General features: G+C 40.4%; 1 protein-coding gene across 1 annotated transcript in view; it reads right to left on the bottom strand.

The window, feature by feature from the left end:
- PCSK1 (proprotein convertase subtilisin/kexin type 1) overlaps nucleotides 1-16,044 on the bottom strand; it is a 50,011-nt gene that overhangs the window by 26,916 nt on the left and 7,051 nt on the right. The window contains exons 3-8 of the mRNA XM_082458099.1: nucleotides 13,740-13,850; nucleotides 11,624-11,770; nucleotides 10,238-10,314; nucleotides 4,530-4,618; nucleotides 1,685-1,857; nucleotides 456-668 (exon numbers count right to left, since the gene is read on the bottom strand). Of these exons, the coding sequence (XP_082314225.1) occupies nucleotides 456-668; nucleotides 1,685-1,857; nucleotides 4,530-4,618; nucleotides 10,238-10,314; nucleotides 11,624-11,770; nucleotides 13,740-13,850 (810 nt within the window). The remainder of the gene's footprint in view (nucleotides 1-455; nucleotides 669-1,684; nucleotides 1,858-4,529; nucleotides 4,619-10,237; nucleotides 10,315-11,623; nucleotides 11,771-13,739; nucleotides 13,851-16,044) is intronic.

Here is a 16,044-nt window from a genome sequence, read left to right as displayed (position 1 = left end):
TAGGTCGTCCATCCTTAGGAGACATAGCTGGTGTATGCTCTGTATTTTTATCATCTGCTAAAGGGCAAGCCAGACATTTTCCCTGCTATTAAAGGATCAACAAGTACAAGGGTGATAGAGCTCCAACAACCCTAAAATCTCCTTTAAGGCTGTTTTCAGGGAGGCATCACACAAGCTGAACAGACATTTGGAGTCTCGGCCATATGTAATGACAGATTGGTGGCTTCTCAGGGCTGAGTTTAAAAATGACTGAGAGGCGACATCATTTTGGCAGAAGCATCATTATCCCTGGGAGAGAAAGCTTCCCGATATATACCCACCCTTCAAGTGAGCAAAGTGTGAGTCTCCCCAACTGAGACGTGAAGCTTAAGCAAATCAGTTTGACCAAAGGATCCTTCTGGAGGCAAGCCGCGTTCTCCTACCTAAGCAGAGAGAGTTAGACAAAAGCAACCTACGATTCGCTGGTCGGTGTAATCGCCGCTGCTGTACGAGGTGGCCAGCGTGGAGGAGCACTTCTCAGCGTACCAGGGGGATAGGCCTTGCTGCGAGGCACTGCTAATGGAGATGGTGTAGATACTGTCTGTGTACCCGTCACAGTCACAGTTATCTCCCTGACGCCCCCCATTTCCAGAAGCCCAGACGAAGATAGAGCCCTTTCCTTGTCTCCCCTAAAGGAAAAGCCAAAACATATCACGTCTATCATCATCACTGGGGTCACTGTCACATCCCAGTAAAATCCCCAACAAATACATAGATGCATGCATGAAGTTCTCAGAAACAGTAATCTGGAGTCTGTTTCAACTCCAGGTCCTCCAGCATCGGTGCTGGAACTCTCACGAGACTGTGTGTTATAAGCCACTGAGCTCTGGTTTGCCAGTCCTTCATCCGGGCCCTCTCTGGGACGGCGCTGAGTGAGGACTGTTCTTTTTTTTCTTTGTTATGTGGATTCATAATCTGGCCTTCAGCACTCACTCGAATTTTTTCACTGTTCCCTTGGCTTATGTCACTACGCTTGAATCTTTGAACTTCCTCTCTTTCTTTCTGCTTGAATCTTCTGGCTGACTGATAGAATGACAAAATCAGGCATTATTCAGATCTGCTTTGCAGCTGCATTAAAAGGGACTCTTCAATTGAATGGAACTCGTCAAGGCTACCCTTTCTATGATTTTCCAATTTGTGCTCTCCAAAATTTCTACTTTTGTTTCCTCCTGTGCAGAACGAGGCCTTAGAATCCTGGCGAGAATGCACTAAACCCCAGTGACAGAGCAACACAACCAAGGCACAAGTATTCATCAGGCACGTGCAGAGAGGGAGGTGACACATTGCTATATTTAAGGATGCATTTTCAGAGTATTTGAAAGAAGTCTGGGTAGTAGTTTACCTCGTGTAGAAATCCAAAAGCAGCAGGAAAATGAGAAAGGACATATCCAGAGTATTTTTGAAAGTAAATATTCTAAGGCTAATGAATATCTGTTGAATGTCAGACCCAGATGGGGAAAACTTTCTTAACCCTTAACTTCCATCCCTCTGAAGAACGATTTGGCTCTCTAAATGCACTTCAAATCATAAACAATAACAAGAAGTTCACAACCATTTCTTTGCATATAAACTAAGCGTTCTTCCCTTCTCCTCATATTCAAATGGTCAGGTTTCATTTCAAGTGGGTCTGTGTTAAGCATCTCACCTGTTTGACACCATATTCAAAAGCCTTCTGGGCTAGTCGGCCAGGCCCCTCCACAGTTTTCCCATCATCATTAGGGCCCCAGCTCGCACTGTAAATATCCACATGTCCAGGATTAAATCCAATTGAGCTGGCTTCAATAGCATCCGTCACAATGCCATCGAGCATTCTTATCCCTGAATAGCGAAACAGACAAATACATATGTTGATGTCAGTGTGTACATGTAGAATGGCACGATGCTCTTAATATTCATTTTTTTAAAAGGACTCCCAAAAGAGTCAAAAACAGGTTACGAGTGTACGTCCTAAATGCCTGTGACCGAGCTGCTAAAAGCACAGCAGGAAGATCAAGTCACCGCCTCCATAAGCTTCCTTATCTGCCCTTTAGAGATAACTCTATGTGCTGTGCTGTGGCCATGGTTGTTGTCACTTACAAAATGTCTCCCCTCCCTCTGCTGCCCTGATAACCTGAAAATGACAGGATAGCTTTCAGAAAGAGGCATCAAACAGCTCTCTCTCAACATGCCTGCTCATGACTATACCACGAATGGCTGTGGCCCAGTCAGTGCCTTACAAAGGACTCTGTACGGGAAACTGTGCAGCTTGAAAAGATCTACTTACAATAGGAAACTCACAAATAGGGAAAGAACTCTTGTTTCTAAGCACTGATTAAAAATAACCCAGAGGCCATTCTTTTATGTGTTTGCTAAGAAACATTTTCAAGGAACATGCTTCCTTTTCTTCTAAATAATCTCAAGGATGAAATCATTGCCATGGATTTCACTCCTGAGGGGGAATCAGTTTTCATCAGGAGAAGGCAGATGCAGTGGCTCTTTATTCTTTCCAACAGGCTGTCACCCATCATCAGACTCATGTATTCAAGAGCCAGGAAGGCAAAAGCAGTTTAGACAGATACAGGCAGCTACCTGGTTATTCCTGGCTTCAGGCTAATGATGCAACGGAGTGCACAGCTTTAGATTTTCACACTATTATTTACTATGGAGCTTGGGTAAAAGAACATGTAGTTGACATGACTAGTAGAAGTTATATTTATTTTTTAAAAATTGTTTAAAATGCATTTGGGAAAAAAATCCCAGCTCTGCTATTTACTAGCTCTGTGATCTTGGACAAGCCACTTAACTTCTATGTGCCTCAGTTTCTTCAGCTGTAAAATGCGGATGATAACAGCTTGTGTGCCTTGAGGATATACTATAGCAGCTACCATTGTACAGGCCTTAAACATATGAACTCATTTATCCTTATGACAACCATTTGAGGTGGGTGCTGTAATTCTCCCCATTTTACAGGGAGAGAGACTGAGGCCAGAGAGGGACAGGGACTTGCCCAAGGCCACACAACTTGCAACTGGGAAGCTGGGACTTGAATCCCAGAAATCTGGCACTCAAATCCATCCTGTTAACTTCCAGGATGTGGATAATGTCTTGGAAGGTAAATGATGGACATACAGTAGGTGTGTTTTGGTTTCCTTGAGAATCTTGCTTCTGATTCCTCCTCTATAAAATGAAGGGATGAGATGATTCTCTCACAGACTATAGCTACTTAGTTCATCATTACTTAAAAAGTGCATTCTTTTTCTAGGTGATTATGTAATTTGTGCTTCTGCCTCCATTTTCTTTAAATTAACATGGCATTTTGACGATGCTGGTATAAAGGAATCAAGAATGACCCTTAAAATCTAGGAGTGTGCTGTAATAGTGAGAGATGCATTCTATATGCTAGGATGTATATTTATTTGATTTCTGAAAAGGAATACAAAGCCAAATTCAAGGTATACTCAGGTAGAGCTTAAAGGAGTTTTACTGTCATTGCCATGTTCTACAATGAATCTTTTTTGTTGTGGTTTTAGAAAATAAACTAAATGCTAAGTTCATAGTATAACCATGAAAGCCTGAGGCAGGGCTAGTGTGAAGAGGAGAGACAAGTGTTTTATTCTCTGTGAGCCCCTGCAGATCCACTCTGCACCCTTCTTCATGGGAACATGGATGACAGCAGTGGGTTCTTTTGTCTTCCCATTGGTTTCAGCCAACTGAAACAGCAGCAGGAGGTTTGGGGGTGAGGGGAGAGTGAGGTACTTATTCCTGGATCCCCCCTGGTTAGAAGCAGCTCCATTGTTGTACTCATGGCCACAGCTCCTGTCCAGTGGCTGTCTCATGTGGTCACAGCTTTCTCTCTCCAGTTTCCGTGACTACTCCCTCCCCTTGCTTCATTAAGTCTAAAGGTGGTAACATCTGCTTACATCAGTTAGTCCCTTGTTGGTTTCTTTTAGCTCTTGTAAATAGTTCCTTTATTAAATTGCCCTGATGGAACTTACCATATGCTTACCTATAAAGACACTGACTGAAACAACCAGAGATTCTAAATTTTTGCTACCACAGATAACCTTTGGCTTCTTACTGTAAGAAATATGTATTCCTTTTATTGTTTTTAACTGTTCTTTGTTATGAACTAAAGGACTACAGAATTGAGAGGCAGGGAAAATCTTTGCCTAAGTTTACCTCCTCCTTCTGTTCTCTTAGCAAGCACTCAATAACAAACTCTTCTAAATCAGAACACAGAGAAAATTAGATTTGCTTCAAAAGCTATTCAACATTTCCTTTTCCCCCCAACAAAGATGTATGGGCTATATTCAGCTATCATTTTCTAAGAATCCAGATCCATTGATTTGCTTACAAATCACATTCAAGTCATGTAGCAAATTTTGCTACATGAAATGGAGTTCATTTCTTCCTCTGGTTGTTGAAAAGTCCCCCCGCACCACCCCATTTACACCAGGTAATGCAAGACTCAAATTAAATTGCAAAACTACAGGAACAACCCTTTGCTTTACCTCCAACTTTGGAATTGTATGCAACTCCGACCCCACACTTGTGATTATTTGCTTGCATGGCAATTTCTCCTGCACATCTGGTCCCATGTCTGAGGATTAGAAAATAGGATTTATAAAATGTAAATGAGGACAAACATTGGTGTTGCATATGAATCCATGGTACATGGATATGTTAACTTTTTGTCAGGCTTGTTGCTGGTTTTCTTCCCATCAGTATTAGATGAAGTGTAGGTATCAGGTGAAGGGAACACGTACTGGAGCCCAAGTATATGAGTTCAAGTTCTAGCTTCTGCCACAAACTAGTGATGTGACCTTGGGTAAGTTACTGGTCCTCAGAGAATTGTGGTATCCCATGAAATATTGTATGCAGAACACTTAGAAAAGTGGCTGGTATATAGTAAGAACCCAGGAAGTGTTAGCTATCGATACCATCTCAAAGAAATGGTTTCTGCACCAGAATTTTGGTGTTAAAGTGACTCCTCACTTCCCCTCACTAGTGACTTCCTTGGATTAGTTTAACCTGTACAAGTCCTAGTAGGAATGTAAAACAGAGCCCCCTCTCAAGCCCTCCTCTCCTCCTCTAACCATATACCAGACTAAAACATCTGAAGGTTTCCTGGTACCAAGAGGATTTTGAAATTTTAACAAGATGCTACAGGCTATTTGGAAAACCAGGGTGCTCCTGCAACTCTGACTGGGACCAGAAACCTGAACAAGACTAGTTTTGCAACTAGGGACAGTGAGGGTAATTTATGATTTCAGAGTGTTTGGGCAAAAAAAAAAAAAAAAAAAAAAAAAATCCATCTCTAAAACAGACCAAAGTCCACCATTAAAGTATCAGTTCTGAAATTCTGGGGATAGTGATTGTCTTTTCCCATCACTTCCCTGACCTCAGGAGGGTCAATAAGTTGAGAGAAACTTTAATGTGAATTTGTTTACTTCATGACTTTATTCCATTGTGGAAGCTCCTGGGAGCAGCATGAAGGCTATTGGTGCTTTGGAGGAGCCACTGACCAGATATGCTGACATAGAGGGAAAAAGAGGAAGGGTTAGCTCTGAGCAACTCTGTCAGCCAGCTCCCTTTGAACACTACTGTACTAGACATCAATTAATTTAGCCCAGCATGAAATATAAAAATCCTAAATTGACTGGGTCATTTAAAATAAGCCTGTTTCAATCCCTGGTCTGGGAAGATCCCACATGCCACAGAGCAACTAAGCCCGTGCACCATGACTACTGAGCCTGTACTCTAGAGCCCATGAGCCGCCACAACTACTGAGTCCACATGCCTAGAGCCTGTGCTCTGCAACAAGAGAAACCACTGCAATGAGGAGCCTGCACCCTGCAATGAAGAGTAGCCCCTGCTCGCTGCAACTTGAGAAAGCCCCCGCGCAGCAACAAAGATCCAATGCAGCCAAAAATAAATACATTAATTAATTAATTTTTAAAAATTGCCATCTCTCAAACCACTAAAAAAGTTAAAAAATCTAAATATTGATACTTGATTTATTTAATACTTGTATTATGAATTAAAGAAAAAATAATTCCTAAGAAAAAAAAATAAAATAAAATAAGCCTGTTTCTCTTATCTTTTTTTCCTAAAATACCAAAGATGATTTCCTGTTCTCCTTCCACTAAATGATGTTCCTCCTTTATGTTAATACTGGATAGGAGTCCTAAGTCAGAACAATGTAATTATCTTTAATTCACGGTCTTCCCTAATGTAGCAGACACCCACTTCTTTTTGGTCTTCTAGCATTTCCCCCTTTTGGGAAGTGGCCCTCGCACACTTCTTGTGATTCCCTATCATGAGGCTTGTCCTCCCAGAGAGCATTTCAAGAATTTGATGCAGATTCTGGGGGAAAGAATTATATTCTTTCTTTAAGTTCCACGTGAGCCATGTGGATCTTGCTACCAGGCAGTGTTCTATTGAGAATGAAGCTAAGTAGAGGTGAGCAGCACTAGGAGATGGATACAGAGTAATTGGTGTCCTGATAGCATACTATTTGAGTTTCTGGATCTTGCAATGCCTGAAGCTGAACATCTCTTGGGTAAAAATATTTTAATATCTCCATTTTACTTAATCTTTGTGTTAGGATTCTCTCACTTGCAACTGAAGCTCTCCTGACCAACACACCCATTCTCTGAGAAATGCATGCATGTTGAACACATAGAAGGCACCTTATGCCTGTGGATTAGCCTTCTTTCCTTTTGTGGAAGGGAAAATTCATTTGCCATCATCGGGGAAATATGCTACCAGAAGTCACCACCACCTGTATTTCCATTTACACAAGATGGAAGACAGCGTCCAAGATAGCAAAGTCTCCAGGTAGAGCCTACAGAATCAACCTGTTGGCAAACATCTCCAGCATTGTACCTCTGTCCTAAAAATGATGCAATATGACACTACCTATTATTTATCTCTCTTTATATAGTGTTTATCTCTCTTTACATAGTACTATTTTCTTAAAAGGTTCAGGATCATGGTACAAATAGGGGTTGATATCTTTGCCTCCTCTTATCCTCACTTCTCACCTCCACACCTTGAGAAAAAAAGACTTTGTCAAAATGGTTCTATATCATTCTTCCTAGACCTGCAGTTTTCTTTCCTTAAATCAGGCTCTGAGATAAAAGAACACTCTATTATCTTAGAACAATGGTTATAACTGGCATTTAAACAAATTGATTTTTAAAAAATTATTCCAGAAGATAATTTAAAGACTACTATTGTACTAGTTAAAATATCCTTGCCACACATGTTATAAAATAGAAGAATAATCTGTAATTGGTGTTGAAATACTGAGCACAAATTCATGCCAGATTAGTAGTAAGAGTTACCTGCACTTTTAAGATTTTGTTATTTAGTGATTCCTCATTTGATTTGCAGAGGAGAATTCAAATGCAGCTTTTATTAACCTCATTTACATAGTAATAAAGAACAGCAGCAACACAGATAGTTTGGAGAGATAATGCCCTTGGAATTGGGAGATAATAGGTCTCTAACTGCTATAAAGGCCAAGACAAAATGGGGCCATTCATTTTGTAAACCTAAGGGATTTATTTCTGACAATATGCTAGAAGGGTAACTCTACTTTTTATTATACCTTTTGATAAATGATGGGGATGCTAGCTTTTTGGTTGATAGTCAAGAGTACCCTGAGACATAGCTGCTTATTGTGTAATTTTCAAATAGCAGATTCTGAATTGGCTTAGAAAATTGTCTCTGCTTCTGCTCTTATCAGATGATTCTATTCTTGTCATGCTTTTTTTCTCAGTGAAAGGAGGTCTACCTTAGTTGCTAAATGAAAAGCCTTGATCATTATCATCATCATAGCACACATTTAACTTTTTCTGTATACAAGGCACTATCCAAGCCAATTACATATATAAACTTATTTAACCCCCTAAGAACCCAGTGAAGTACGTACTATTATTACCTCTTTAGTAGATGATAAAACTAGTCACAAAGAAGTTAAATAATTTGCTCAAGATCACTCAAATATTAAGTGGAAGATCTAAGATTTGATCTAAATCTAGCTGCAAAGTCTGTGCTCTCTTGTTTGGCCATGCTACGCTAACTCTGCTATGTGCAAGGTCCACGGTCTGCTATGCTCTGGAAGCTCAGAGTTTTCAGACACAAAATACATACAATTATATGTGTTGCTTCCTTGGGGCCTTTGGAACTCTGTGAATTGGGGGAAATGTGGCTATTATCAGTACCATACGTTGAGAGTCCCTTTTTTTGGGGGGAGGGAAGAGGGACATCTGAATTCCCCTTCTCATGAGTACAAAACTCTAGAGAATGTCATTTCACCAGGTATTCACCTATCATGCATCTACCACACAAGTTATCACTCTCTTTGGATCCTGGGCCGGACACTGCCTAAGAAGGAGGCTGACATCTTCAGCTAGCAGTCTCCTCAGCTGTGCCCGTGTGGTCGGGAGCAGATTTCCCTCTTAGTCTTGATCAAGGGGATGGAATGAGAGTTGTCATTTTTACTTCATTCTAGGAAGAGTATCCTTTTCTTCCGAGCACTTATTGCCCATTTCCTTAGGAAGCTTCTTTTAGGAGGGTAGGGAACAGATACCTTGTCACCATTTTAGGAGATGAAATAAAAAATAGAGGCAGAGTGAGATGAGTGATTTCCTCAAGGTCATCCTCCCTCCTGGTAATTGGCAAAGCCATCACTACCAGGCAGGCTAACATTACAAGGTCATGCTCTAAAAGAACAGGTGTTCCTCCTGGTCCTGCACTGCCCTCACTCAGAAATATGGCTGAACATTTGTCTGGGGTGTCCTGCTCTAAGTTCCTGAGACATCCCACTTTCCTCCAAGGGTGCCCTCTCATGGTTCCTTTTGTATTGTTACTGGAATTTTCTAACCTCAAGCGCTGTTTGCTGTTAACCCCTTTAAGAGATAAACCCTAAAAGAAGTAAATGGTACTGAAAGAACCCTCCTCAAGCCTCCCCTTCCCCTCAAGGAAGAAATATACACTTGGAAGTTGAGGCCAAATCCTTGAGCCCCAGCCTCCCTTCCTGGGGTTTGTTGGCCTTCTGGAGGACAATCCAAAGTAACAACTTTAGGTCAACATTACTGCACCAGCCACATGGGAATTCTGAGAAAATAAGGGAAAAGGGGAGAGGGAAACTGAGAGCGAGAGAGAGAGAGAGAACTCTATTGACCCTAATTGGTTAATAATCTGAGAGAGGAAGAAAGAAAAGGGAAGCACTTTACGTGGCATCCACAAAGAGCTTTTCACCACTTGCTCTTTCCATCCCCACTTGTAGCAGCACTCATTTTGCCTTGGCTTTCATCTGCTTTGGTGCAAGTTTCTTTTGGGTGGAGCAAATGAAGAGGAAAGTGTGAATGTCTCCTTTAAGTCTGTGAGAGACATCATTATGCACAAAGATGAGTTTTCATATGGGCATGGACACTTGAGGCTGTGTGCCTAGAGGGTGAAGTTCCTTTGGAGCTAAGAAAAAAAAGGTTAAAATGTCTCTTGCCTTTGGGTCTTTATTTGGCCTCTTGCTTTGGTGGGTCTGGCTCTTGGTCTCACTTATCACCTTGTGGCTGCTATGGAGAGTTAATTTAGGAATCAGAAGATGTCCTTTTTCTCTTCCCGTTAGCTTTAGAATGCCCAGCAGAAACTCTGGAACAGGCTACTAATTAGCCCAATGCCCTGGAGACTGTGTTGGATTTGAGGGCCAAGCCCATGGTATATTTCTCGTCTGGTGTCTTGCCATATTCTTCTGAGGGAACTAGTGAGCATGGTTGTGGCCACCATAGGAAGTCGTGGGGATTTGTTACCTTGGTCATCTATATTTCTCTTCATGACTAACACCAAGCATGTTGCTAGTAATAAACGATTCATAGAGGAATTGGGGGCAGGGGGATGGACTCAGATTTTTATTCTTTATGTCTCAAACAATTTTTTCTAAAGCCATAACTATTCAGTAACATTTGAGAGGAACATTTCATAATGTAAGAAGAAAGTTTAATTGAAATATGGTTCTATAAGCCCAAAGGAATATATATAAATAGAACCTTTTGTTTCTGTTTTAAAAGCAACAAAATATTGTGGTATGGATGGTGTACATGAACATTTTCTGAGAGCTAAAATGTGGATCATATTTATAGTGTAATTTTCTCAAGTAAGATAAAAGCATTTTAAAGCACTTACCCCCACCCCCAAAGCCACATTTACTCACTTGTTCTCATTTGTGGGATCATATCGGGGAAATGGATCGTGGTCATTATCGTTAAAATCATAGCTAGCCTCTGGATCCTAAAGAGAAAACAAAAATAACACTGTAGCATCATAAAAAAAGCAGTACTTTCCGAGTCTTCTATCCCTATTCTTTTCTCATCCTGGCTGATAGCTCGAAAGTCTGCATTTTAGAGTTTCTGGCCCAGTTGCTGATCATTTATCATACCCATAAACCAGGCAGAGGTGACGTACACAGAAAAGTGAGCCATCATCCAATTCTCAGTGAATGTTTCCAAAGCTATAGCTCATAGACTCTCATAGGATATTAGAACAGAAGGAGTCAACGTTTACTTAGTTCAACCACCTCATTTTCCAAATGAGAAGATTGAGGCCCAGAGAATTTGAATGACTTAATTAAGTTAGAGCACTAGTTAGTGACACTTTGACGCTCATCTTTCTTAAGAATACACGTGCAAAGAGCTGGCTGTGGGCTGGGGCTCAGGTCTACAGTGATCTCCTTCAGCCTCCTCAGTTAAAATAAACATGTAATTTAATTAAAGAGGCTGTGCTTGAAATTCAAGACAAGCTTCCAGGTCCCACCCCCTTTTGCAATCAGATTGCTACACTTAAACATCTTCCACGTAGGAATTGTATCACTACTACTGCTACTTCTCTATATTTTCCATATCTTTTAATAATTCCTAATCTTTTTCATCTCTTCTTTTCCTTCCTGTTTCCTTTGCTCTTTAGCTGGGGAATGTTGGTTGAGTAGAAAGGATGAGAGGAAGACAAGGGGTAATATTCAAGATGAAACACTGATTTAAAGACCTAAAATATTATGGAGAACTTCATAACCAATTAAGTAAATAATTTTCATTTACTTATTTCCCATTTTTAGTAAACTTTTCTCAGCTTGTCATTTTTGTATTGTGTAGTGCATGCTTTGATTTGCATGGAAGGAATCACATTCACATAACTTCACAATGTGAGAGATATTGACCCATAAGGGATGTGAGCAGGAAGACTGTGAAAATGGTCTCAGACGTCAGGCTTGATTTGATTGCTTTCACGTCCCCAAATACTGTGTGGCATAGAGTTTGAATGGCTTTTAATAATTTAGCTGATGTTAAGTGCCTCCCCCTACACCAACACACATGCTTTTGTACAATCCTTGGCTCCAGCGAATTCTTTCAATGCCCAGTGATACAAAAAAAAAAAAAAAAAGTTTATGTGCACTGGTAGAAGGGTGAGGGAAGTGGCAAAACCATGGCCCGTCATTACCAGGGCTGACATCAGAGTAGCCTCCTGCTTGAGGGAAGCAAAGCCCTAACTGTGTGTCAGTGTAGACAACTCCCTAAGTTGCAGCAATGGGAGGGCTTAGACTCACATAGTTGGCATAGATGTCTGTGTGATTCCACTCCAAGCCATCATCCAGTACAGTGATAACAACTCCTTTGCCTGTGATGCCTTTTTGCCAAACAGGTATCACATGGAGGTCTAGCTTGGGCAGGGCTGCAGTCATCCTAGTATCTTGCTGATAAAGAAAAACAAAGAAGCATTGGTAAAACCATGATTTGTTTGCTGCAAAATAAGAACTGAAGCTCCAGTCTGGAGACCCATCTTTCTTCTTCCTGGGGTCACTCTATTCTTTAGAAGCGGGCAATTAGGTGAAATAAAACAAACAAAGTTAAGGGTAGGACCAAGTGAATCATCAGAGTGCTGCTCTTTTTCGAGTTGTTCCAATGGGAAGTCACTCAAAAGGATGACTCACCCTGTGCCCCTTGTCTTTGAGCTGCGTGGCTTTGAAGAAGTTCATCCCTAAGTTGCTTTCATTTATAATTGCATGCTCAAGCTTTTCATCTACCAAAGCTTTATTTGATGTCCCATGTTTCCATCTCCCCCCGAATCCTGAGCCTCCACTGCCACACTGAATGTACTTTATATTGTCTGGTTCACAGCTATTCATGGATGTTTTTATAAATTTTCTAAAAGAAAAGGCAGAACCTGGAATGCCCAGGAGGCTGTGGTCTTACCAAGACTTGCAATCTAACTGCCTATTTCCAAGTATGAGTGATTTAGGGAGTAAGTATCTGTGAGAGAAGATTTGGGGTTTTTTTTCAGATAACTTTTCTGTTAGTTACTGGATGTGGGACTGTAAGGAAGAAGAGCTGGACAGCAAGGGGAACACGGATATGAGCACATCCCCAAGCATTCAAGAGAGATGCACTAGAGGAAGGCCAGCTTTTTAGTGAAGAGGTCAACAAGAAATTTATAAATAACAACAATCAAAAGTGTCAGTGAATGCACTGGCCCCTGGCTGATGCTCCTCAGAAAGAGGTGGGGCAAAACAAGAATTTCCTAGGCCAGCATGAAGCTGAATCACAGGTGGCTGGAACTACACACAGATTGCTGGAGAAGAAGGACTCTGTCAGTCAGAAGAACAATCATAGAGTGTGGTTGTTAAGAGTATGGCCTCTGGAGCCATGAATTATGGCCCCTCCAGTATAATTACGTGATTTGGGCAAGTTATTCAACTTGCCAATGTCTCTGTCTCTTCATCTGTTAAATGGGTGTACTTACTATACCTACAACAAAATGTTGTGTGAGAACTAGATGAGTTAACTCATGTCAAACATTTAGAATAGTATTTGACACATAGCAAATGCACCAGTGTTAGCTAATGAGTCTCTTCTGCTGCAATGAGGGGGTATTGCCTAGGTTAAGAGAGTTTCAAGAGGAATTGATCTCCTTTCCCATCCATTATGCAACAAGGATGTCTAAGCCTTAGCTTATGGTTGTCATGAAAATTCATCTTTTATAATAAATAAAATATTTTTATTTTTTTAAAAATATTCTTTTATAATATTCTCAACAATAAACACTTCTATTAACATGTATTACTACGATAGAGGCTTAACATTAAAACAGAGGTGAGCATTCTGCAGGCACTTACAGTTTCTCCACTCAGTGGCTACATTCCAACAAGGATTTGATAACTATCTTAAGGGTAGAACTGGTTCGCAAGTCTAGACATCTGCAGATAGATGCCTTTTGTCTTTCCTTGTGTTCCGTCCTTTAGCCTAGTTCGGAAATTCTCACCTGTAAGCGTGTAAGAATTGCCTCTCAGGGCTGTATGTACTGAATCATGTTCACTGTACTCTTTGGGTGATTTAAAGTGTTCTCAAGAGTAACTTTGATCAAATATGTTCTTTGCCATGAGTACTATTTTGGAACCCCTAACTTGCAAGACATGATTCTTCTGTACTTATTCCAGCTAAACTTAAGAAGACAAAAGGCAAAAACCCTTCCTCTCATAGTAGATAAAGATCTGTGTTTCAGACATCCTCACATAGTAAAACAGAAGATCCAGATCATGGAAGGTCCCATCAACCCTAATCTCTAGGTAACACAGCCCTCTGCTGAATTATCTACCATTAAAAAAATCTATTATGCAGATATAACAAATAACCCAGGTCCTACACAGTCCTCCTGTAGGTACTTACCAAGTACCACTGCTGATTCCACATCGGATCATTGAAGAGATCTAGTGCTGAGTCTCTTAGAACTGAACGTTTACTTCTCTCTTTTTCATACTGTTGTTCAGCCCATAGCACCTACAAGGAGTTTTAGAGCAAAAAAATCAACAAATAGCCACCTCTGGTGTAATCATCTTCCCTCTAACTAGCTCTAGTACTCTCTCCATCAGAGTTCAGGCAGCTCCACAGTGTTTTCGTTTGACTATAGATCAAACTGGCAGCTCAGTGAGAAGAAGGGATTGCCCACTGCAGAGATGAACATTTCCTCTATTACAGTAAAATGTACCTTTAGGGGGAGGAGAAGCAGTCAGTGAAGTGATGATTCCCTCAAATTATTTACACTGTGATTACAGTGGAAGTAAAAGTTCAGCCTGCTTTCATCAGCAAATGGACCATATTACTCACTTTTATATTGAGGTTCCAGGGTTCTGTGGCAGAAAATTTGTCCACTTTCATGGAATGAGTCAACAAGCTAAGAGATCCCAGAGACTGCTGTTATGTTGCTCTTACAGCTTAATTTCTCTTTCTTTATATACAAAAATAGAAATTGCAAATGTGACAAAAGACAAGAAAGGCGCTACGTCTTTGCAGATTTGAAATTCTGCCCCCTCTGTTCTTCAACCTTCTGCTTAAGCGTATTTAATATGAGAAACAGATCCAGGGTGATGAATGAGCACTACTGGACATGCACACTTACCATTGATTTAGTTTCATGTATTATGCAAAGACACCTGACAGTACAAAAATTACCTTCCCCACATTTATAGCATAATCCTATTATACTTGAGGCCCTGAGAGGGTGAGGGGCTGCCTTGTGGTTATATTCATTATGAGATAATACCATGCTCTAATTTTGCTGAGCAACATGACTCTTTCCTACCCAAAACATATCCTCTCTTCTGTACACATGGTGATAGTCCGTGGTGTGATAGGATATTGTTAATGTGAGAATACTAATGAGTCAGATCCAAAAATAAAAACTGAAAAATAATTTGCAACTAAAGGATAAAACCGTCCACTAAGACTGTCCTGAATTTCCAATTAGAAAATATACTGCAAACCTATTATAAACATTGGGAGGGACTTGAGAGTTGGAAATCAGTCACTATAATTTATTTTTAAAGTGCCTGTATTTTCAAGCTTAAGTGTTTTGGCTTAAAATACCTCAATGCTTGGAATATACTGCCTGTCTTCTGAGTTGGTCTTTGGGAATTGGCTGCTAGGGAACAAGTACTAATCTTTGAGGGAGAGAGTCACTTACAGTTGGAGATTTCATTAACAGACTTATAAAGATAGCTTATTGCTGCATTTCAGAGTGCTAATTTGAAAGAATATCATCCCTATCCAAAAAAAGGAGCAATAAAATGAAAATCAAAAGCAATTTTTAAAAAATGGAATATAAGAGGAGGCACTCTGTCATCTGATCAGATAAACATCCAATTGTTGGAAACAGTGTTATGATTAATGTCATTAACTCCAAATGCCATATTAATCTCTGTAAGAGGAGACCAAGTGGAACAGAGCAAATTAATGGTGTCCTTCTATTATGTATATAGTAAGTATCATGTACTTAATTGTAAATAATCCTTTTGATTTGAAAAGGGAATTAAAAATCATCTAGTCTAGCCTCCTACTGCGAGCTTCAGTGTGTTCTAGGGTTTTTCCTGAACTAAAGTTATTCTGGGGATAACTTTTCATAGGATTATATAGACTCCTTTTTTATGAAGTTATGCTGGAGAGTAAATTCTTAGCTCTTCTTCATTATGCTCTGAGATTTCTCCCGCAAATCAATTATTAAGGAAACATCTAAAGAATAGAACTGGGCCATCTGTTCATTTTAGTGAGATACTTGAGTAATAGTAACAGGTCTGCTCCACTCTATCCAATTTCCTCCTCTTAAGATGAGAAGGAAGGTCAGTTTGACTTTCTTGTGCATTAATGTCAGGCATGCATTTAGGCAGACAAGGAAATCTCTCTCTTGTTTTGCCCAAGGACTAAGCCTAGCCAGAGTGCTAGAAGTTGCCCCACTTTCAAAGCCCACATACAATTAGCCATCTGCCTTGGGACAGAAAAGAGAAGATTTCACTGGACAAGAAACGTTTAAAGTAATGTTCAGGGCCTCTGATTAGGTCTCTCACTTCTAGCCATTAACTTGGGTAAAAGCCAGCAATGGTTGTTTGTGAGCTGTGGTGTTGCTGTCTGTGGTCCTGATACAGCATTCTTGGTCTCGGTTTGGTTGCTTCTTTCATGTTTGAACACTGGTAACCCAGGC

This window comes from Balaenoptera physalus (assembly GCF_965194825.1).
Source record: "Balaenoptera physalus genome assembly, chromosome: 3".
Classification (NCBI taxonomy): domain Eukaryota; kingdom Metazoa; phylum Chordata; class Mammalia; order Artiodactyla; family Balaenopteridae; genus Balaenoptera; species Balaenoptera physalus.
Note: the sequence above shows the minus strand (reverse complement) of the source record. Positions and strands in the feature narration are given on the sequence as shown.